The sequence below is a fragment of the Ochlerotatus camptorhynchus genome, unplaced genomic scaffold, assembly GCF_037179485.1.
Source record: "Ochlerotatus camptorhynchus isolate MF236.1 unplaced genomic scaffold, CSIRO-AGI_Acam_v1.1 ptg000576l, whole genome shotgun sequence".
Taxonomy (NCBI): Eukaryota; Metazoa; Arthropoda; class Insecta; order Diptera; family Culicidae; genus Ochlerotatus; species Ochlerotatus camptorhynchus.
In genome coordinates this window covers 84,467-109,858 of record NW_027041057.1, presented here as the reverse complement: position 1 = coordinate 109,858, position 25,392 = coordinate 84,467, and the positions used below count along the sequence as shown (strand labels likewise).

Sequence of the window (25,392 nt, the reverse complement as noted above, 5' to 3'; positions counted from 1 at the left end):
TTCCTTTCTTGATCAGCGCTGGTATTACCTTGTTTTAAATCAGCAGCATTTAAACATTGAGGATGATTACTAGTCCAAAGCAACGTCAATTGGTTCTCTGTGTAATTAAAGCTGATCTTTCAATAACGGAGTTGCAGCCTCGTAGGGTCAATCATGTTCATGCTTATGCTCAATTATTGGTTTTCTATCATTGTAAAGGGTGGAACGATCAAAAATTGGTCGACTCAAATTTGGCGATTTTTGTTTAATCGTGCATTTAAAAAACTTGAACACCCCTCATTTTGTAGGTCTGTGCGTACGGAATGTTGCCTTAATTTTGTTTTTGCCATTTTCTATTCAGTTATCAAAATGGCGTCGAAGGAAGAGGAACCGCGTGTCTAAATTTTGTTCGCGCATAAGCGTAATCTAATTTATTCCCACGCAGATTGATTGCGTTATAATGAACGATGAAATGTACGTCAAGGCGGCTTTCAAGCAGCTCCCAGATCAAAAGCTACCGAAAAAGGAAAGGTTCAAGCAGAAAAAGATGTCAAAGTGCCCGAAAAAATACTTGGTTTGGCAGCCGATTTGCACTTGTAGGCTGAAAAGTGAAATTTTCGTGACAAATGGCATTGTCAACCAAGATATTTATGAAAAGAAATGTTTGCAAAAACCAATGTTGCCTTTTTCGAAGAAACACAGTTGTTCCATACAGGTAACTCTAAGACTAGTAGGCCCCGAAGAAACGTGCTCAACTTTTTGGCTCAGCTCTACTACAGGTACTATCTTCGGTCCCAAGCTAATCGATTCACCCCTCGAAACATAGAAAAAATCACTAACCCCTCATTTTATCTGTCAAACTTTGATAGCGAATCAAAACAAACATTGTGTAGTACTAAAAATGACTGGAATGGGGTACGTTAATCGATTTGCTTGGGACCAATAAGCTAGTCAAGTAGTGAGCCAATTTAAAATCGTTAGTTTCGTATTGATTGTTGGTTGTTCCGTGTTGTTTTGGCCAGACCTCGCTTCCTGTAACTGGCTTAGGAACGGTATACATACCACCAACCGATTGCAAGTGTATGTACCATATGTATCATACCGATGCAATGATTTTTCAAATTGCTAGGATTGAATCATTTATGCTTTTCTCATGCGTATTAAGTGAACTGAACAGTATTTTGTATGAAATTATGCTAAAAACATTGAAAACCGTTATCCGTGCGATGTGTTCCCATTTGAATAGCACGGTGTAGAAAAGCAAAAAGTCCTCGGGCAGGTTAAATGGCTCTAATGTTGGCCTATGGATTCTAAGATTGGGCCCATCGCTATTGCTATTTTTCAATTTTATCTAGATGAACGCGGTGGATATTTTTTGTCGCTATTGAAAATTTAGTCGATTGCTGAATTTTTGTATGCGTCCAAATTAGGGGCATTTAGGCCGACATTACATCTATTTCCCCTATTAGGGATATTCATAAAGCGCATCGTAAACGTATGCCGCTCTTCGCATGTCGGTCCCATGGCAAAAATCAGCAAGTCGAGAAAATCGCATTTTAAGCTTGATTCGTACCATTGCTTCTTATGTGATGAGACAACCAATTTGGCTGTCTTTCCAAACTTTTTCAGAACAAAGTTATTGAGTTCATCCAGTATTAAGAAAATATGGGTGATCAGCTACCATTTGCATTGTAAAACTCAGTTTTGACAAAAACTGCTATGGGACCGACATGCGAAGAGCGGCAGTATACACCCTCGTAAATGCGTAAACTTTCATTACACTCCAATCGAGACTCGAATGGACCCTGTTATTTTTACGATAGTGTATAATGTTAGCAAACTTATTATGCATATTTTGTAAGATCTGGATCTGGATCAGCTGGGTTGCCGTTTAAAAAAAAATATGCACTAAAAAAAAATCCCAAAATTTCTTTAAAAAACGAGAAAAAAAATGTCAACAACTTCAAAAACAAGAAAAGCTCCTTTTTTAAGATTATTATACTTATGTTGAATTGAAAGCTTATCAAAAATGTTAACTTTTCTGAAATTGTTTCAATAAACACTTCAAAAATACCCAAAATCGTAAAACATAAGACTTTAGTAAATTCTAAATTTTTGAACTTTTTTTCGCGCAATATTTTTTTATAAACTTAAATAGTAGCTTTTTAACACCGTGCCCAGACACCCCGGGGCAAGATGAGCAATAATTAATGGATGTAAACTTTAAGGGTGTGCCGGGTGGCGATCTTACCCCGTCTATCCCTGCTTTTGAACTGATTGAAGACTATAAATAAGAATCCGAAATCGACCGACGGAGAAAGGTAGGCACGGTTAGAAAAAAAGGACGTTTCACCAAATCTATTTAGTTTAAAAAAACATTTTTTTTTAATTCTGTCACCAAGGGACGATCAGGTGATAAGGCTGATAACGAACTAATGTTCACCGGATACATTTGGTTTGCGTTTTCCTGTAAATACACTGTTTCTTTTCTGGATTTCTGTCACATATGAATCGAATTATTGGTACTGGTATTTCTATGGTGTCTATTCCACTATTGTATCAAAGCAAATACTAACACATTTATCTTTTTCTCACACTTTCCTACCATTCCAGACTTGTCGCTCTTGTGAACGAGTAAATTGCAATAGGTTAAAGTACGCGCGTGTGACGTCCCATCATTATCTTCTTTCCATCCGATGATCCTCGAAGGGAGGGAGGGGCCGGTTGAGGTTCATGCTGCCCTCCACAGAAAGCATTATTGAGAAAAATGGTAAAATTGAGACAGCTTCGATTCGTGGATGCATGCATGCAGAAAAGAAATAAGCAAAGTTGCAGTTTGTGCTTATTTACTCACCCCAGAAGGCAGAAGGAGAACAATAGAACAGCACACACATTCACTCAGACACACATAATGAGGAGAGACGTAAGGAAAACAGAAGCATGCATACTAAGAAATTTATCTATATGTAAGGGTGCGTGTGTGTGTGTGTTTATGAGGAACTGGAATGTCGAGTGAACGCGATAGATAAAAAGTGTACATGAAAGCTTTAGGTTAGAGGAAGCAGCAAACTGCATCGCTAGGATATAAATTAGGATTGGGCGCTTGGCTTCAAATTGTAGTAGCGAAATTGTTTTCTTCCCTTTTTCTTGACGAGGAGGCGGAATTGGAGGTACTAGAATCGTGGTACGCGAGACATGGAGGATGGCGAGAGGAATGTGTGGAAGGACATAGCTAGTTAGACTTTTATTTTAATTGGAGGAGCTTGAGAAAGAGAGAGCGAGAGAGCAAGTAAACATGCAAACATGTGATCTGAAGGAGGAAAGAAACGAGGAACCGCGTTGTCACGGTGGGTAGGATTGGCTGTTCGTAATGCTATCGTGTTTGGAAAAGTTTTTGATCATGAAGAAACTTTCGAAATGTGGCAAAATTTTCAGTGTAAAGTTGGTGTTGTGATAAGTTTTTTTTTGTAGACATTTCCAACTGTGTAGTGCTTATATTTACAATTAAGGTTTTCAGCTTTGTCATCCAATTCAACTTCTGTGTAAAAGAGTTTTTTTTTCATAATATATAAACATATATATATATACATATATATATACATACATTGTATGTTGGGTTCCAACAACAGATGAATTAGTCTGTTCCAATGTATTTTAAATCTTTATCAAAATCACCATCCAAATAGGCACTTTCTTCCCTACGAGCGACAGAAAACAATTGAATAGATTTTATGGTACACTATTCGATTAGTTGTGAAAATTGGATGGATTTTCCTCTGAGGGAACCGAAAATCTAGATACTTGCAGTTCTAGATGCGACATAAATTTTAACTTCAATGATGAGCATTCTCTTTTCTTCATGAATATTGCATTCGATTCTAGTACTACGCCATTGTTTTATATTCAAACAACAATCTGTTGACGTGTTTGATTTTGAATATTTTGTTATGCAGCATCAAACAAGGACCTGAGTGGTGTACTTATTTAGTAAAGTTTTTTGTTAACATAATCTAGTACTTCACCCCGTTGCTACAAACCATCTTCAGTATTAAAGACTTTCTCTAAATGCATATCCTGCATCTCGTGACGCACGGTTCAGCCACTCGCCGTCGGTAGGTGCTATTAACTAGGGACGATACAAAAAGGGAAGTGCATTAGCACTTGGCAGTAATCCAAACAGTTACGTGCAAAACAATTTCACCTAGTAGTGTTGTAAAAACAAATGCATAGAAATACAAATCAAACAAGTTGGGATAAAAATTTTCACTGACTGCTGGCTGCAAGGCGTAGAAAAAACTGCAAGCAAGAAATCACACAAACAAGTTACGTATTCCGGATCAACTACACTCAAACAAACAAAAACAATACTTCATTAATGAACCAGACAAAAAATGCGCTAATGAAAGGAAACTATTGAAATTAAGAAATCAAAGTAATATATTACTATATATTATATCAATGTTGATAAATTGAGAAAAAGTAAGCAAAAACCCTATTCAGCAAATTGATTATTATTATAATTATTGAATTATTACCAGTTCTTAACACTTCCTGACTTGGTGCAGAAAGTTCCAAACAAAAAAAAAAACAAAAGAAAAGAAAATCAATATCAAAACCAGAAACAAAAACGCCGTAAACTTAGTTTGACTAATTTTCCTAAGCAAAACGATAGCGCGAAAGCCTTCAGTGCAGTGTCGCTGGGACTTTAAAACGAAAAAGTAAATAGAAATGTTTAACTATAAAATACTAGTATTCTAATCTGTTAAATTATGTATAAAACACAAGAAAAAATACCATTACAATGTAATTTAATGATTACACGAAACACAAATCAAGTGAAGAGAAAAAAAACAACACGACTACACTAACACACATACACAAAACACACGGACACCATTAACGTAAAGTGGGCAAAAAAAAATGTAATCACATACATTGATTAAAACAAAAGTCATTAAAGCAAGTTAAATCTACCTTTCGCTAATTTAAGTGATTAACCTATAGGAAAAGTAGCGACGCAGCCGCGATGCACCGTTGCGTCTACTATTAAATTATGATTTTTTGTATGTTTTTATCATTATCAACAAAGACAGAAAATTCCTGGAAATAAAATGAAACTGCTATCATACAACACATACACACATACACACAATTATTATGATTGGCTTTGCTTTCTCTTGTTCCATTTCTTTGATGTAAACCTTCTGTTCGGTTCGCATCGCTTGACTTGGCTTTTGATTTGGAAATTCCATCCATGTAATCGAATCCGATATTTACTCTCCATTTGGAAAGAATCCAACACTGTTCAAATGTAAACAATTCCGAATACAAAAACAGCAACACGCGGTTGTCATTTTGATAGATAGAAGCACACACGTTTCATTCACACGAAAGCTAACGCTGCGTTGAGAAAAGAAAACGGTAACTTAAATTAAATAAATAAATAAAGTTTTTCAACCCCCGGAATGAAACACAATCAGATGGATCTGCAAATATTTTTTTCTCCCCATGGATGGGAATTGCAGATATTTTCGGCGAATGAGATACTGAACAGGTTCAAAAGTGATGGGATAGATGATATAGCTTGATGACTTCTGAAAAGAGAGATACCTACTCCGGGACTATAAATAGTTTGATAGTAGGGATACAATGACTAGATTGAGGAAGGAATAAACTGAAGAATAAAAAAAAAACACTGGTTGGACAGAGAAAAGAAGATTAATAATTCTATTAATGCTTGTAATAAATGCTTTATATATAAAAATATATAAAATCAATAAAAATATTTAAACAGAAAGCGGAAAAGTGTTCATGAAATCCGAAATCATCCTGAGTGCTAAAAGTGTACAGTTGTAAAGGTCCAACTGAAGCAATACTGTTATCACTTTCCATCGTTGAAGTTACCTGGTTTGCCGCTCTTGGCAAGTCCATTCCATAGCACAAAACAGCAAACCGAGAAAGAAGCTATTTATGCAACAAGCTGATTAGAATGCTCTTTAATTATGATAAAGGAACACCAGCCACAAATAGCCTTTTATCAGAACTTTTGGTTACTTGGGTATCCTCTCGCACAGCATCAAATCTAGGACATTCGAAGACCACGTGCTCTGGTGATTCTTCCACATTCCCACACTCCGGACAGAAGGGTGACGTTGTGTGTCTGAACCGATGCAGGTACTTCCTGAAGCAGCCATGACCAGATAAGCACCCCTATTCTGTATTTCGTTTCGAACGAAATTCTCATACAAAAAAAATATTTTTTTGTATGAGAATTTCGTTCGAAACGAAATACAGAATAGGGGTGAAGAACTGCGTCAAGTGGAAGTTGACTTCTCCATGCTTCCTGTTCACCCAGGTCGAAAGAATCAGCATTAGCCTGTGTTGCCATCTACCATTCTCTGCTGCATCCCACTCCTGCTGCCACTTAGCCATCGACACCGTTCTCACAATTTTTCGTACTCCTCTGGTTTCTCTCGTCATATAACACTCGGAAACCATGTAGAAGTGTTGTATACAGATTTCAGCAAAGCGTTTGATCGAATTGACATACCCATGCTTCTTTTTAAACTTCAAAAAATGGGAATTCATTACGCACTCCTCAAGTGGCTTGAATCATATTTAACTGACCGTCATCAAATAGTAAAATACAAAGGAAAGATATCAAATCCCGTTGATGTCACTTCAGGAGTTCCTCAAGGCTCCCATTTAGGACCACTTTTATTTATTCTCTTCGTCAATGACATATCTTTCATTATTAAGAAATTGAAAGTTTTAATATATGCTGACGACATTAAACTTTTTTTTGGAAATAAAAGATGCCAAAGACATCATCACATTCAAAGAGGAAATTCAAATATTCCATACTTGGTGTCAAAAAAACCTGCTACAATTAAATATAAAAAATGTAACTCCATTACCATTAGTAGAAAACAAAAGCTACCCGATATAACAGTCACTTTAGGAAACCAGATCGTAGAAAAATGTGATAGAGTCAGGGATCTAGGTTTTATTTTTGACTCAAAACTTACTTTCACCGATCATTATAACACAATTATTAACAGAGCTAACAACATGCTTGGTTTCATAAAACGTTTCTGCTATAACTTTCACGATCCGTATACGATAAAAACATTGTACATTGCTTATGTAAGATCGATATTAGAATATTGCAGCATAGTTTGGACACCTTTTTCAATCACACACGAAGAAAGAATAGAGTCCGTTCAAAAGCAGTTTCTATTGTATGCACTCCGCAAGTTAGGTTGGACTGTATTTCCTCTGCCATCTTACACAGCTCGGTGTATGCTCATAAATATCCAAACATTAAAAGAACGTCGTGAATTTGCTATGATTTCTTTCGTAAACGATATCGTATCACATCGAATTGATTCAATAGAACTATTGTCATCCTTAAATTTATATACACCATCTAGGCATTTACGAAACAGAAATATATTTGCTACAAATCGTCATCGTACGAATTATGCCAAATTTGGACCCTTGAACCAAATGATGGATACATATAATAAGCACTGCGATAACATTGACTTTACAATGACAAAAACTAAATTAAAGCAATATTTTAATTCGTCGCATAACGTCAACTAGAAGTAATGTTTTAACTTTTTCTTAAGACATATTATAAAAAATATAAACAAAGACAAAATTGTAAAAATAGCACTTAAGACAACAATTGTAAAACGGTCTACACTGATTGACGACAAATAAATAAATAAAACTCGTAGTCCTCCGCCGATTGGGATCATACCGGCGATAACGTATACTGCCTCCATCGAAATGGTTCTGTACGCACTCACCACTCGCATGGCCATGAGCCGGAACGTACTGCTCAATTTCCTTTGGTTCTGCTTCTTTTTCAGCGCTTCAATTCAGGCTGGACCTCCGAACCTTAGTATCGATGAGGGCACATTAGCCAGAAGACGCCTCTTGCTGCTGCTTGGACCAGAATTGTTCGGCATGATTCTGGCTATTGCGTTGATGACCTTCGCCGCCTTCTCGCAAACATATTCGGTCGTCGATCATTACTCACAGATACTTCAGCACGCGATTCGAAACAATGGTGTGAACTGCTGAAGTTACTGACCAACATCACTTCTGTTTTGTGGTGAGCTATCTGCAGTTTCGTTCCTTGCATCCAGTTACCAATCGTATCTATCGCCTCGGCCGCCAGCATTTCCACTTCTTCCAGCGTCTCACCGGTTACCGTCAAGACGACATCGTCCGCAAATCCAACGATCTCAACTCCTTTGGGCAGCTTGAGCGTCAGCACGCCATTGTACATTCCATTCCACAGCGTGGGACCTAGAATGGAGCCTTGTGGAACTCCCGCCGTGATTCTAAGTGATTTCTGCCCCGTGTCTGTCTCGTAGACCAGGACCCGGTTCTGGAAGTAACTACTTAGTACCCTCATTCTATGGAGCGCCTTCGCGATGGCCTCCCAGCTGGCGCTATTGAATGCATTCTTCACATCAATCGTAATCACGGCGCAGATTTCCTCTCCGCTTCTGTTTGGAAGCTTTCTCGGCTCTGTCAATCACTGTCCGAATTGCATCCATCGTCGATCTCCCTTTCCGGAATACGAACTGCCTCTCCGACAACCCATGTTCACTCTCCATGACTCGCATTTCGTCAGCCTGTTCAGGATGATCCTCTCCAAGAGCTTTCCGAGAGTATCCAGCAAGCATATTGACCTATACGATGCAGGATCCCCCGGCGGTTTTCCGGGCTTTGACAACAGCACAAGCTTTTGTATCTTCCACCTATCAGGGAACTGACTCTCGTCCAGAAATTTCTGCAGCTCTATCCTGAACATTTCCGGGAACGTCTGGGTCGCCGCCTTCAACCCTTTCGCTGCTGCTAGGAGTTCCTCGTTGGAGACTTGTTCAACATTGTCTCCATCTTCCTTGCTATATGGTGTTCGTTGGTTTCGTTGGGTCATGCTGTGGGAAAAGTCCCTCCACGATGACTTTCAGCTTGTTGGGACACATTTCAACCGGCATCGTTGGACCTCTGATCTTCGCCATCGCGACTCGGTATGCGTTGCCCCAGGGGTTGGCATCGGCATCGCGGCACAGCTCCTTGAAACTGTTTAACTTGCTCAGCTTTATCTTTCGTTTTAGTGCAGCCCTGGCCTCTCGGAACACCACCCTGCGCCCCTCTCTGTCTGCTTCCGTTCTTGCTCTCTGAACGCGCCTTCTGACTAGAAGACAACTAGCACGGAGGGTGCTAATTTCCTCGTTCCACCAGTAAGCTGAACGCCGCCTGTTCGTTGGTTCCAGTTTTCTCGACATAGTTGTGTCACATGCCCTTGCTAATGATTCGGTCAACTCGTTCGCGCTAAGACCCGGGACGCTGCTGTCTACCCTTAGAGCTTCGATGAAGAGATCCTTATTGAATGCCTTCGTCTTCCACTTCCGCTCGCTTAATTTCGTCCTCCGCATTTCCACCGATGTCCGTTCGCCGATACTGTACCGGATCGCCTGATGGTTACTATGGCTGTACTCTTCATTTAATTCCACTACCTTATTATTTGCTTATCCTTGACAGATACGCGTATTTTGTCTACAATGTGCAGACTTCTTCAGTGTCTTGTACCAATACTCGACTGCGAGTATTAGTACAAGACACTGAAGAAGTCTGCACATTGTAGACGAAATACGCGTATCTGTCAAGGATAAGCAAATAAGGTAGTGGAATTAAATGGAAATTACTAATCGTTCTCTCTCTCTCTTTATACAGGTATTCCACTAAGACGCCCACATTCATCAGGATTCATTTTGACAAATCTTTCTAGCCTATCTGAAATATTTAATAAATGGAAACCATAACATGGGTTAGGGGAACTAGGAACTGCCCCGTATAAAGTTTATTTTCAGGAATATAATTTTTGATCAATTGTTGTTGATTATTAATTTATTTGATAAGGCTCAAACGAATTAACTTTACAGAGCCGAGGATTCTTTGTCACTAAAGGGTGATACGGTCAAAATTTGGTCAAGGGAAAATGCGTGTAAATCGGTGATATCGTTTATTTAAAAAATCAAATTAAATTTCTTTTTCAAGTTCAATTAGTATAAAATTCAGAAAAAATATTCAGTTAGGCTTCCGCTTATCCAAATCCGAATTGCCGGGCCTTACGCTTGACCCCTGCCATCAGATTTTGTACAGCCACCTTGTCCACCTTCTTCGCCGCAGAAAGCCAGTTTTCCTTGAACTGCTGCTCGCCCTTAGCAGTTTTTTTGGTCTTCTTTAGGTTCCGCTTGACAATAGCCCAGTATTTCTCAATTGGGCGGAGCTCTGGCGTGTTGGGAGGGTTCTTGTCCTTGGGAACCACCTGCACGTTGTTGGCGGCGTACCACTCCATGGCCTTTTTACCGTAATGGCAAGATGCCAAATCCGGCCAAAACAGTACGGAACAACCGTGTTTCTTCAGGAAAGGCAGCAGACGTTTATTCAAACACTCTTTCACGTAAATTTCTTGGTTGACAGTCCCGGAAGCTATGAAAATGCTGCTTTTCAAGCCACAGGTACAGATGGCTTGCCAAACCAGATATTTCTTTGCGAACTTTGACAGTTTCATGTGCTTGAAAACATCTGCTACCTTTCCCCTTCCTTTTGCCGTATAAAACTCCTGTCCCGGAAGCTGCTTGTAGTCGGCTTTGACGTAGGTTTCGTCGTCCATTACCACGCAGTCAAACTTCGTCAGCATCGTCGTGTACAGCCTCCGGGATCGCGCTTTGGCCGTCGTATTTTGTTTATCATCGCGATTTGGAGTCACTACCTTCTTGTAAGTCGATAGTCCGGCTCGTTTTTTGGCTCGATGCACGGTTGTAGACGATACACCCAGCTTATTTGCGGCATCTCGGAGAGAGAGGTTAGGGTTTCGCTTGAAACTACCGGCAACTCTCTTTGTCATCTCAGCGGCTTCCGGTTTTCGATTTCCCCCCGATCCAGACTTCCTGGCTGTCGACAAACGTTCCCCAAACACTTGAATTACATTTGTAACGGTTGATTTGGCAACTTTTAGCGATTTTGCCAACTTTGCGTGCGAGTAGCTCGGATTTTCGCGATGCGCGAGCAAAATTTTGATACGCTGCTCTTCTTGCTTGGACGGCATTTTGACAACTGAAGAGTGAATTCCAAATCAAAATAGGAGCAACATTCTACAGACACACACACACCTTCAAAATGAGGGGTGTTCAGGTTTTTTAAATGCAAAATTGAAAGAAATACGTCAAGTTGATATTGACCAAATTTTGACCGTATCACCAACAATCAATACGAAACTAACGATTTTAAGCGCCCATTACACATGTCAATATATTGACAATAAATTAACATACTGACAATATTATTGAAAAGGTGATATTGATGATGATGATTGATGACAAGTATTGACGGAAAGCTGATTTTCATTTCCCTTTGTCAATACTCAGAATATATTGACAAAAAAAACAGTCAAATCATCAATATGCGAATATTGACAACAACAATGGCAAAACGTTTGAAGCCTTATAACCTCATTGTATCAAAGTCAATATTACTTGTCTCAATTTTCCCACACAAGAAACGTGATCAGCGAGTCAAAAAAGAAACGTCGTTGCTGGACCTATGGAAAATACTAACTACACACTGAACTCGGATAACCTAAGTCGGTAAAATTTTACTCGGTTTTTGAACTACTGAAAAAGTCTCGTAAGAAATCAATAAAATCGACACATTTTCATTGAATGATTTCAAATAGGTCCGTAAAATTTCGTAATAAATTTCAAAAATTTTGGATTGGTTGATACTAGAAATACTCAGAGGGAGAGATGGGCGTGTTTTGAGCCAAATGAACTGTCAAAATCTGAGCCAATCGAACATTCCCATTAGAATTTTTGCGAGGATTTCTTATTCTTTCTAGAATAAATTTGAGAGTATTCATCCCCTTTATGTTTTGTGTGCTTCTCAAATTCAACTAGTTTTTGGAACCAAAAACAATATTCGAACTCTATTGATTAATTGATGTTCGTTGGTTAATGAATGGCACCAAGAAATGTGCAAAATATTGCGATGCAATCAATTATTATTTTGCACGTAACTCGAATCAAAATTAAGTCATTTGGAATGCTAGTTTCTAGCAAGGGTTGCAAGATAATTTAGGAACAAATCCCTGCTGCCAAATTGAATTTTGTTTTCTCCGCCTATCACTCCCTCTGAGTATTTCTAGTTGGTACCTGAATACTGCGAACTAACTCAAAATGCTTGTCATCTGGGAGCCGATTCGAACTGTCAAATGGGAGTCAAACATTCAAAAGAGCTCAGAAGTCATGTGGGTAGTTACTGCTTGAACCACAAGTAAAGGTATTGCCACCTACTGAAATCAAATTAAGAATTATAATTATGAAACTGCCAAAACATCAACCTTAGTAGGCGGATAATGTAAATCATCGAACGTGATGCTCGAATAAGTTTTTTTTTTTATTTTATATTAATATGAAATAAAATGAAACAAGAACTTAATCAAACTTCATAAGAGTCATGTGAGCTTTGTGGGCAGGTGCACTCCCAACACCATGTATACGTTATTTGTGGAACAGAGAAGGAGGAGCCAAGAGTTCATTTGACAGCATGTATATACGATTTCGTGAGCAAAACAATTTGAAGCTTCGAAAGATTTTCACAATTTTTTTTTTTTTGCTCACTTGAAAAATTAAACCGACAGAGTTCACAATACCCATGTTGGTACTATCCGTTCACTCCACTGAGAGTACCAATAAGAAACTGTCAATATTTCTCGATTTCTCGACGGTTCCGTCAACGCCAATATCAAATGTTGTAACTTTTTGACATGACACAGAAAATACACAGGACAACATGATAACAAATTAATTGAATTAAATCAAATCGATTGTCGACTGCGCGGAATTACCATTCGTGTTGAATAACCCACCTTCATGGTATGCAGTTTCCCATACATAAACTATTATGCTGATGTTTTGGTAAACATTCCTTAAGGAAAAACGCGTATATATTATTTAATTTGCGTTACGTGTAGGCATGTGAAACGCAGATAGTATTTATTTTTTTTTAAAGTAAAAAAAAATTACATGATTATGCTTGTGATTTTATAGCAAATGAATATCCATATAGACGAAGCCTGGGTAGTGATTGGCGACTGTAAAAGGATACTTTTTTATTTATCCATTTTATATCACACACGAAGATTTAAACAAAATGGCAACACTGCATGCGTGAAGGTGCATTGTGAATCAGTCGGTCTAAATGACGTACGTTCTCCGTCCTCTTGCGTAGGGAAAGAATATTGAAAAAGTGAAATGAAAATCATCATCAATATTACCTTTTCAATAATATTGTCAATATGTCAATTTATTGTCAATATATTGATCTGTGTAACAAACGCTTTAGTGAATTGTCATTAATGTTGTCAATATTTATATATTTATTATATTGTAAGGAAAATTGACAATACGATGTTTGTCAATATATTGACATATGTAATGGGCGCTTTAAATTGGCTCACCACTTTAGTAGCCTATTGGTCCCAAGCAAACGATTAACGTATTGTTTTGATTCGCTATGGAAGTTTGACAGATAACATCAGGGGTGTGTGGATTCATGCAGAACATGCAGGGGTGAGTGAAATAGCTTGGGACTGCTTGGGACCGTTGTTCTGGTACTGAGTGAGCCAAAAATAATAATGATTTTCTTCGGGACCCAGTGGTCTTAGAGTTACCTCTATGGTATCACCCTTTATAGAATACATCTTAAAACTATAGTCAAAAGGTACAATACAACACTTTATCTTCCGCTATCCAAAAACCCTCCTCCATCAGAACTGGAGCCGCTTCCACTGGTTTAATTGCATGGCAGTTACGCCATCGGGGGGCAAAGCGCTTCCATTGCAGCAATGGACGCAAAACGTGGTCAGCACTCACACACTCATCACGAAACGGTTGCTTTCTGAAGTCGACGACGCATCGACCGAAAGAACTGCTGATGAAGAACAATGAGGAGGACACAATGGTTGCTGCCGAGAAAACAGACGATCGCGTAGCACACATCGAGAGTGGCCTGCTTTTGTCGACAGCCGAGTGAACACTGATTTTGATCAATTATAGAAAATATTTAATAATTTATTGTTATTGATGTTTCAATCAACCATCAATAGTAAAAAATGGAGGATTTCTCCCAACGCTTCCAAAACTCAATATAATTTTTCCACATAAGCCTAGAGCTTCCTTTTTGAAACCTAGTAGTAGTCACATACACAGAAAAAAATGTAATATCGATCAATGTTATTCAAGCTGATGTATGAAATAATGATGTAATAGCAAAAAGCAGATACAATATTACATCAATGGAGGTAATTTTGTTGGCAAAATCGATGTACATCGTACAACGTTATATTACACAACCGATGGATTGACCTGGTTGCAGCAGTTTGGATGTAATATTCAACAACTTTTTTTTTCTGTGTAGTCACTACACAGCAAAAAATAATTTTGATATCACATCAAAGTGGATGCACTACAATCATGTCGAAAATTTCATGTAATTTTTATGACCACATAAATAAACAAATGCAGTAAAAGCAGCGTAATGTCAGTTCATGCATTGTATTAATGATAATTTTGTCCTTTTTAGCAAGTAATATTACACCATATTTTCGACATGATTGTAGTGCATCCACTTTGACGTGATATCAAAATTATTTTTTTGCTGTGTATGAACGGAGTTCCAATTTGCTGGTCAAACCAAGTGAAATATCTTGGGTTAGTACTTGACCAAAAATTAACTTTTAAAGATCACATTGAGGGCATTCAAGCCAAATGTAACAAATATATAAAATGTTTGTTTCCCCTTATAAACAGGAAATCCAAACTTTGCCTGACGAATAAACTTCTAATATTTAAACAAGTTTTTAGACCGGCCATGCTTAACGCTGGTCTAGTTGTTGCACTATCAGGAAAAAAGCACTTCAAAGGATTCAGAACAAAGTTCTGAAGATGATTTTAAAGTTGCCTCCCTGGTACCGAGGTACATAGAATTTCGAATGTTGAGACTTTAGAACAAATGTCCAACAAAATAATTAATAATTTCAGACAAAAATCGTTGCAATCCTCAATTGCAACGATTAATTCCCTTTATACTTAGATAAGATTTAGTTTTAGTTTTTAGTTTTAAGATGTCAATTGTCATACTGACATGCAGGTTTAAAAGAACGTGTTCAAAATACTGAATTGCCAAGGCAGAAACAATGTAAAAAACACTTAGATATATATCATAACAAATAAGGCTGGTAACCCGAGCAAAGTCCAGCATCAAAATGACAGCAAACTGAAATCAAGTTTTGATATCAACATCAAACTGAAATCATAATTTGATTTCAGTTTCGCAATTCACAAATTTGATACCAAATTTTGTTTTCATTTTGCTGTACATTTGCTCTTCAACAATATGTTGTTACGGGTTTGTTTTCATTGCCTTAGCATAACATCAAATTGAATACTTGTTTTGTTATCAACAGGAAAAATTTATATCAAATTTAGTTTTCAGTTTGCTCTCACAATAGAAATAGTTTTCTATGTGATGTCACAGGAAGATTTTTTTGCTCTCAATTTTGATATTTTAACCGTTAAAACGACCAAAACGACAGCAACCTGAGCAATCATTATCAGCGAAATCACAACATCAAATTTAGATTTCAATTTGATCTCAAACTTTGCTCGGGAAGCTACTGTAGTAACTGGAGCACCTAGGTTAAAATGAAATGTAATGTATTTTGAATTTGGAACAAAGATAGAGTTAAAAAACAAATGGATTTATTTGATGTTTTCTGCTTGATAGACCCAAGTTGGGCGCTTAGACCGAAGAAGTTCTTTACCTTATATAATCTATAATGATTTCGCAGGTACGATCTAACCATATTTTACAATAACCATGTTTTTCTCACATTTAAAATTGGATTTTCAATTTTGTCTTAAACACATTCAACTTGTATGCAACCTTTGCACTACTCTTTGATCCGAAATTCATCCTCTCTTCTCTCATTATAGATTTTCAAATGACCAAGCTAATGCATTCTCTCCCATTTTCCAGCGCTGGAAGATTGATTGACTTTCCAGCTCGCGAGCTACAAATGCTTCATCCGCTCTGTGTCTGTTCAGTTCTTCTAGTGCCGTGCTCGCATAAAGACGGAAAAGTGTAAGTTCCCCCTAGTGCTCCTAGATATTGACCCCCTGTATAATGCTCCAGTCCAAGTGTTTTTACTCTCTCTCTTCTTAATTGTGTCGTGTCAATCGAAAACAGCTGTGATAAAAGAACAATATTCTAGCTTACTCCGGCTGATTTGGATGAGTTAAACCTTGTGACTAGACTATCATTTTACCTAAGCTTTGGAAATCCTTCTAACAATCCTTTGATCAATACAGGGATTTTGCTCGTCCTGATTTGCCGGTAGGAGAGAATAGAGAGTGCTGTTGTTAACTATTGTTTATTTTCATTATTATTTTTTCAATTCGTAAAGTGTCAAACCTTTCAATAAAAGTTCAATTTCTACATTTCGCGCGCAATAGCCATCGTTTAATCATTTAACGACCTATCCTAGCGTCAGTTTAAACAACATCAGCCAACCACAATCAACTTCATCATGTCGGTCAACCGTGCTCCAAAATCCGGATTCGCTGCCGAAGCTCAGAGAAAGGTAAGTCGAAGTGCGGATATCTCGCTGTTTGGGTTGGGTTTGGGTTGAAGTTGAAGACGCAAAGATATGCAATGATGCGGGGAATGTAGGGTTGAATGGGTACCCGAGCAAAGACGGTAAACAAAATGAAAGCAAATCGATATTAAAGTTTGCAGTTCCTACCATAGGGAAAACTCCTGCTGATTTCAATTGTCGGGAAGTAAGTCTGATATCATATGGTGCTTTCATTTGGCAATCATTTTTTTTTAATGAAAGCAACTTAACTTCAAATTTGGCTGTTATCTTCTTGTTGGAAATGTTAATTTAAGTTTATCTGTCGTGGAATTTACGATTATTGTTTATTTGCTTGTTTAACACAGTTTAGGGCATTCGTGACATCCCTAATAAAAATAACCATAAAAGAGAGCTTAACGACGTGTTCGGGGTATCATCCAAACCATCTGAGGGATAGCTCCCACAACAGCTGAACTTTCGGTGTTTAGAGTTTTCCTGTAATTTTTAACTGATATTCCGTGCAAAATTTCAGGAAAACTGTTAAAAATCACCGAACTGTTTACCGAACGTTCAGCTGTTGAGATTTCGGTGAAATTTCACCGAAATTTGTGAAATAAACTTAGTGTGTAAGTCATCCCACATGAGATCAACTGGAGTATTCAAAGTAAGTTGCATCATATCAGAAAATTATGACTTCAATTTGATCTCCAGCTTTGCTCGCGTAGCTCAAAAGCGTTTGCTATTTTACTTGAGAAGTTTACTTGGAAATTTTGAAGTTTGCGTAGCATGAAAATCAATTATGATACTAATCCTACATGTTGAAGCGATCGGTTTCATAAAGTAATTTTTTTGTCTAATATGTTATCCATAATGAGAAAAATTTGTATCAATAGTTTAACCAAGTTTTACTCTGAGTAAATCTTAGAATTTTTTTTCCTATATTAACGAGACTTTCAGCCTTAGGCTGGTTCATATCTACTACGAAATCTTAGAAATCTTAACTGTACACACTAAGATTTTTTTACAGGAGTCAGTATTTTTTTACTGGGTTTTTGAATTGCTGAAAAAGTCGGTAAAAATTCAAATGACCGTTATCCGTAAGGAATCAATGTTATCGGCCAATTTTATTTTCTATCATTGAATGGGGTTAACAGAACTAAGTATGTATAGGTTCAGAACAAATTTTCTCATTAATAAATTTTTCACAAATTTTTAAACTTTTACCGAACAGTTCCGCAATTCAAAAAATCGGTAAAACCCTACTGACTCGATTAGTGTGTATGTATGGTCACTATTGTATGTGGTTATTTGTCTGTTTCTGAAAGCAAATTTTTCTAAACAAAATCAGCTTTTGCAATGCATTTTGTTTTCTTACTATGAAAATGGATTAAGTTTCAACAGTAAATAAAGAGTGCAACATGAAAAGACTATGTTTTCAGGGGTTTTGATTACAACCAGAATTTCGACAAGACTTTGATAATAGCTATGTATCTCAATATTGGCCCCGTAAGGTGGGTAGATAACCTTTTCGTGGTACGTTACGGGATGTAAGATCTACCACCCATTCCTAGTCCTGACTACTTCAAACTAGGGGAACAGGATTTTTCAGTAATCAAAGGAACACATCTGCTACTGCCCTTCCTACTTTTTAAGCCTTGTAATGATGATAAGTCCTTGGGTTGCCCGGACCGAAGATGATCTTGAAACAAGAAAAAATAAGCCAGTCTTCATCTATGCGATTGCTTATCTTCTATTCGTTGTTCCGTAGTCTTATAAGGGTTCTGATATATGGGTATAAATAGCGGGACCTTTCAATTTGAATCGATTCCTTGCGATGAAGGCAAGAATGACAACTGTATCAAAAGCGAATACTTTATCAATAGTGATTGAGTTATACGACATGCACTAAACTAAGGACACGGAATATACTAAAATAGATCAAATTACTGTTCACAGTGGTTTTATGTCCCGAATAGAGGAAACAAAACAGAAACTCTTGGAGTTTCCTTGGTGTCTGACCCTGGGCCGATTTGTCTTTAGGCCGAATGGTTTCCAGCTTAAACAGACTTAAATAAATTTTGACGAGCTTTCAGGCAAAATTATGTTTTTTAAATTTTTAACACTTAGATATTTTTCAAGGATATTCGGACTGTGATTTTTTGTTTTGAGTTTTTACGGAATTGACGAAATTTCATGTCCCCTAGAAAGATTCGTGGTTGGCAAATTGGCAAGCAATTAAAATGTGATGTTTTCATGTATTTTATTTCTTTCAAACATGAGCAGTTCTTTAGAGTTATTCTGGTTTCGCGATTTATGGCGCCATGAATAAAACATGCCATCGTATTATTTTTCCTTGTATTAAACGCTGCTAGTTCTTTTCTTACACCATTCTCATCCGACTGGATGCTTTTTTCGGTATTGATGAAGTTTTATAGATGTACTGAACTTTCGAAGATTCAGGTTTGGAAATTTGGTAAGAAATTGAAACGTAATGTTTTTAATTATTTTTCCATCTTTCAAATATCCACAATTCTGTTACTGTTTTCGTGATTTTGGTACCATGAACAAAATTTGCAATCACATTATTTTCCTTCTTTTAAAAGCTGATTGTTCTTTTCGGTTTGACTTTGACTAAGATTTCCCATAGCAGTTTTTTCTTCTTTCGGACATAAGTTGGAATCATTATTATCGCTTTGAGTTTGTTATGGACTAGCCTTGTTTATACTTCTAATTTTTGGTGTTTGTTTTCTTTTTTAGACCAGTTAATCTTCTTCGCTAAGTGTAAAGAAATATTTTTTGTGAAATTCAGCTTAATGACCTTCGGTCTAATGACCCAGCATCGTTGCCTTAACGTTTAATAGTAATTGAAGTACTGGTTTTTTTGGAGTTCATGCAAGTTTTGGAAGTTCTTGCTGTTCCGAGAGTTGCCGAAATATTTAAAGTCTTCAAGTTGCATGAGTTTCTATAATGTCATAGTACTGGAATTTTGAGTGTTTTTAAATTTTCTGGTACACTGACTAGGAGCGCTTGCAGAGTTGTTGGTGTTTCCAAACATTTTATAGCTGGGTGTCACGTGTCACAATCAGGAATTTACTTCCTCTTTGCATCAGTACCGTGATGAAGGAGATTCTTGTTACTCCCAGCACCGGCCGTTTCTATTACATTTACCTTTGCTGCTTAGGGCTCCTATACAGGTGGTGTTCTCAGCTTGGCTTTCAGATTAGCAAATCCAACCACTGTTGGAGTCGATCTTCGAACATAACTTTTTTAAATAAAAGAGGCAGTATGCAGGGTTGCTTCGGCTCACTATGCTTTAAAAAATGGTTTTCGGAATTATGAAATGATTAGATGTTATTATAAGTTAGAAGGAGAGGTTTGAACAGGGTTGCTTCCACTCACTTCGTTTTAAAGCATATTTTTCGGTATTATGAAATCACCAGATGTTATAATGATATTTCGTACCTGTAAGTTAGAAGCAGAGGGTGTGAAGTATATGTTTGATACATAAAACCTGTAGAATTCGCTTTCAGAGAGTCACAATCAGTGATTTTACTATTCGTGAGCTCCTTCCTATTTTTTATATGTTTTTTCAGATCTTAACTTTTGAACCACTTGACCGATTTTTTGATCAAAACGTCAAATGAAAGATTATTAAATATAGTTTGAAAATATGAATATGGACTTAAATCGTGGTTTAACATTGAAAAACATCGATTATAATAGATTTTCATGATATTCATGGTCTTGGGCCCAAAGGCACTATTGCGTGTTATATATATATTTTTTTAAATTTGGACTTTTTACACAACATATCAGAAATTCAGCGATGTATATTTTTTAGTTTCTGAACTACAATTTTTCAATAATATTAAGTTTTGAATAATAGAGACAGTTTATGAGCAAAAAACTCAATATTTTTTAAAAATTGTAGCTAAGAAACGAAGAAACATACATCGCTGAATTTTCTATGTGTTGTGTAAAAAAGTCCAAATTTTCAAGAAAATACAGTCATCTCCCAAAACTCGATATTGTCTATTACTCAACGCATTCTGCGGTCCCTTCATTTTCCCATGTATCGTACTCTTCATAAGTCGATATTTCTACAAGCGATGCCTCCTTTGGTGGTGTTATTTTGATTCTATGACTCGATATGTCAAAGGTAGAGCTTCTGAATTCTAAGATGTTGATGTTAAAATCATAGGAACTTTAAAAACATTATAACTGGTGAGTACCACGGTCCCATCGACCACATCAGAACATGATCCTGGTGTTTCGGGGGAATGGTCCGTACCTTCAATTTATACCAGGACCTATCATGAGATATATCAGACAGGTTATATTTAATGCTCAGGATGTTGAGTTATTAGGCCAAGCTGAAGGTCACTAGGCTGAATGGTCAGTAGGTTGAATGGTCATTAGGCCGAACGGTCACTAGGCTGAACGGTTACTAGGCCAAATGGTGATTAGGCGAAAATCCGGAAAATTATTTCTGAACACTTGCGAAGAAAATTTGCTGGTTTCAAAAATAAAATAACCGGAACTAGAAGAGTTGGTTGGAAATGCTATCTAACATGAAGCTTTAGTGTGATAATTTATTAGCTAGAGAATGGTCTTAGAAGAGGGTAGGTAGATAGTTCCGTTAGAGTACGGCAGTGAACATTGAATAGAAGTTGAAAATGAGCGAAGGGTCATTAATGCGACAGTACAAGTCGAACGCACACTTCTTCGCCTAACCCAACCCGTACGATGTACGCGGAGACTTGAACAACCACTCTACTTCTTTCTCTCAGAGATGACTAAGTTGGTAAGAGAAGCAACACAATAGTTGGGTAAAGACGAATTACATTATAACACACCATTGACTGGAAATGCTTTCGGCAACGTAGGGCTTTAGGTAGTGATGAAACGACACTAGAACTATTCCACAGCCGCATACAGTATAGTCAAGTGCACACTTTTTTGCCATGCTTCAAATCTCCGCGTACATCGTACGGGTTAGGTGTGCGTTTGACTTTATACTGTCGCATTAATGGCCCTTCGCTCATTTTCAACTTCTTTTCGTTTTTCATACTGCCGTACTCTAGCGGAACTATCTACTTACGCTCTTCTACGACCATTCTCTAGCTAATAAATTATCACACTAAAGCTTCGTGTTAGATATCATTTCCAACCAACTCTGAAAATCGCAAACTTCGCGTATGAAGTAACATAAAACACTTAAAAAGCAGAACTAGAAGGATAAATAAGGCTATTCAAGGAGATTTTTAGCCACGGGCTAGTTCATTTTCAATAAAACAATTATTCTGTCTCATGTCAGGAAAAAGAATAAAAAACTACTATAGAAATTCAGGGTGTCTACTACCTTAAAAACCGGGAATCCTCAATGAATTTTTTTTTCCTGAAAAAACCTGTAATTCTCAGATAATTCTCTTTCTAAGGATTTTTTTCAAAAACAACTCATTTTATTATGCAAGTATTTAATTTTCTTCGATATTTTCTTTCACTCATTGAACTTAGTAGATCCTGAGTGGTTTCAGTAATAAAATAAATTTTAAAAATTCTGAGGCTTAAATTGTTTTTTTTTTTAGGATAAGAAACATGGATATTTTTCATAAATGTTATATTAGAACAATTTTTTTGAAATTTTGGACTTAAAAATAATTATATTTGCAGAAATTTTCAAAAACCTATAGCTAGGTATTTTCCAAGATCACAGATTTGAAAAAAACATCAATATTTAGGATCTTGCATAATTTTCAAAGCTCATGAAATTGGATGATTACTTCCAAGGGAGTTTTGGGAAAAAACTGTGAGGAAAACATCGACTGCAATCATCATGTAATCCGAGCAAAGTAATATACCATCTTGATATCATCTTGAAAACAAGTCTTGTTATTGTAGATATCATTTTGTTTTCAGTTGTTATCACATTGCTAATCTAGTTATCAACCTCGACTTATTTTGTTATCATGAAAGAATACGAAATGATGCAAGGTTAGTTCAAAACTTCAAATGTTATTCGCATGGTAAGATTAAAAAAAAAAACACTGCCCATCATTTTTCAGTTATCAGTGAAAGGTTTTAATACCAAATTGATAAATTATTTGAAATTTGTTGAAAAATTTGCATGGGTCACAGAAATTGGTATCAACATGTTTTCAATGATAACTAAATCAGTAATTTTTGTGATATCCAAGGAGTATTATTGTGTTATGTTGGCTGTTTATTCAACCACAAAGATAACACGATGAGTTATCAAATCTTGATAATGGGGTATCAAAACTTGTTATCATTTTGGTATAATCCTTTGCTCGGGAAGGTAGTCCTGAGGAACTCCAGATTCTATGTGAAACCTGAGGAGAGTTCTGAGTAGAATTCCAAGTAAGCCCTGATTCGTATTCGAACGAAATTTTAATGAAAATTCATACGAATTTCCTAAGTTAATTCCTAAGGTATGCTGAAGAAATTCAAAGAAGAATTTTAAACGAAATCTAATTTCATGAAGTTTCAGGGAGAACAATTAACCGGAGCATAATTCCAGGGGAATTTTCGGAGAATATTTAGGGAGTATGCTGAAAGGAGGATTACAATTAAATCTGAAAATAATTCCAGGAGAATTCTGCCTTGAATGCCAAATGATTTCTATATCACGTAATATAGCTAATATAATTAAAAATAGGCTAAAATAAGCCTAGTTTGATATAAAGGTTGATGATGCCCAGGGAAGTCAATAGATGGTCAAACCAAAGAAATTCCAAGACTGAACCGCCAATCGAACCCTTCAACTCTAGTAATGGTCGTTTGCTTTGTAGATACGCCATTCACGACTGAGATAAGCAGTGAGAAAATATCATTCAACCCATTTCACCCCTCCGTCCCGCAGATTGACACTGTTCATCGCATTCACCCTTTCCACGGGCGATCACTTCTCTTCTCTTTCTTCGTTCGCTTATTTGCCTTGTGTGACACACACAGTCAGCAAGCAAGAAACCGCGACCGGCAAGCTGCATAGCGCGATATCTCATCGCGCTCACGAAGACTGTTTGCTTCCTCCCGTGGTCCCGTGTGGACTTGGTTGACTGGTTCCTCGGCAACAGGACGGGTTCGTTTTCGATGCTCAAAACTTTAATCTGCAATTCTGCATTCCTGGGCATATTTGGGTTTTTGATTTTCTTCGTTTTTAAGCAACACAGTTCCTCTCGAAGTTTAATTCAGCAGCTCAGTGCTCGCAACTGGAACGTCTATAATAAATAAGTCGCCGCATCGACTGTTGCGGAACCGATGGTAGTTTGTGCACTTATCGCAGTAGGTGTCGTAAAACGGTTGATCCCCACGGTGACGCAGCGGGCCGTTGTGGCGAAATTTTAGTCTGTTTTTCTGACTTTTTAAACTCAGAAATGATAGGTAATTTTACATTTAATTAATTTGCCACTCCTATAAAAATACTGTAAATAATGTGAGTGATGGTTTTACTAATGGATGTGAAAGATTTGCCATGATGACATGTATATCAACACGATGGGGTATAGATTAGAGAGGGTCCAGTATAAGATAGAAACGGATTGAAAACAAACTGCCTTGGCAACCTAGGTGGTTTCTAGCAACAAGACAGGCGCTGCTCGACTGGTTCCGGCTTTGACAGTTCGTTTGGCTCAAAACCAGCCAGTCCGCTCCTCTCTTATACTAGACCATCTCTAGGGTAGATGTGAATTCTTTTCCTTCACGTAAACATATTGACTGTACCGATTACCCTTATCAGTAGGCCAGGTGCTCGTTTATCAGACACGGTCTTGTCATCAAGATTAATACGCAATTTGCAGCTTAGTGTAACGTTTCCTTATAGTTATCCTATACAACTTCACACCCATCCGGGAAGATGCAAGTTTCTCTTACAGCTTTGTATAAAAGATATGCACACAGGCTCTGTGCTTAATCACCGCATATACTGATTCAGTAATGTGGTCGCCGGAAGACTTTTATTAATCGTTGCTAATTTAAAAAAAAACTGATTACATTTCCAACAATCCATTGAACCTAGAAAATCATCTCGTGAGGTTTTTGAATGAAAATATTGATTCTGGAAAATGTTCCTTGTTTGCTAATGACCCATTCCAAGTGATGTGATTACTCTTTTCGTTTGAAATGTATAATACACTTCAAAACATCCCTTTAGTACTTCAACTAGGTATCTTTGAAAAGTCGCTGTGAAGAACTTCATGGAATGGGTCTAATATATTTTTGGTTGAACTCACACGGACTTTCAACTTCATTATTTTTTTTTTTCGCGAATGTGCGATTAGGCCATTCGCCATATTGGTAACCGGTACGCTGTCGCTGGCCCCGGTAAATAAGACGATGCTTTCATTTTTGCCGGTAAATACCTACAGCTCACACACCCAGCTGACGGTTGACTGGAGCTGGTGGAACCGATTCACTTAGGTGCTAGTAGCCGTTTTCAGGTTTGCCGAAGAGGACCCCTTGAGATTGTGCTTCCCTCGCTCAATCATGCCTCTATCTACACCTCTAAACCTCTATCTACACTCTCTAAACATATATGTACCTATTTGTTGAAATATGACGAGTCCCCGGTGTGGCGATGGGTGAGAAAGCTTCTCCCAAGAACTGAATGGCGGTCGTGGCGGGTGCGGATGGCTCTAATGATGTCATCGGCTTGGTCGCTGTTGGTTGAT

The 25,392-nt window shown here is 37.4% G+C and overlaps 2 protein-coding genes across 21 annotated transcripts in view; both read left to right on the top strand.

Moving 5' to 3' along the window:
* The window catches only part of ens (ensconsin), a 358,571-nt gene extending 352,795 nt beyond the window's left edge, over nucleotides 1-5,776 (top strand). For all 20 annotated transcript variants that reach the window (XM_065236812.1, XM_065236810.1, XM_065236816.1 and 17 more), the window contains one exon: nucleotides 2,593-5,776. In XM_065236812.1, coding sequence (XP_065092884.1) covers nucleotides 2,593-2,609 — 17 coding nt within the window. In that variant the 3' untranslated portion in view covers nucleotides 2,610-5,776. The remainder of the gene's footprint in view (nucleotides 1-2,592) is intronic.
* Nucleotides 5,777-16,507: 10,731 nt separating this feature from the next.
* Nucleotides 16,508-25,392, top strand: part of Chd64 (calponin 3) — a 68,076-nt gene continuing 59,191 nt past the window's right edge. Inside the window, exon 1 of the mRNA XM_065236823.1 lies at nucleotides 16,508-16,708. Within this exon, the coding sequence (XP_065092895.1) occupies nucleotides 16,655-16,708 (54 nt within the window). The 5' untranslated portion in view covers nucleotides 16,508-16,654. The remainder of the gene's footprint in view (nucleotides 16,709-25,392) is intronic.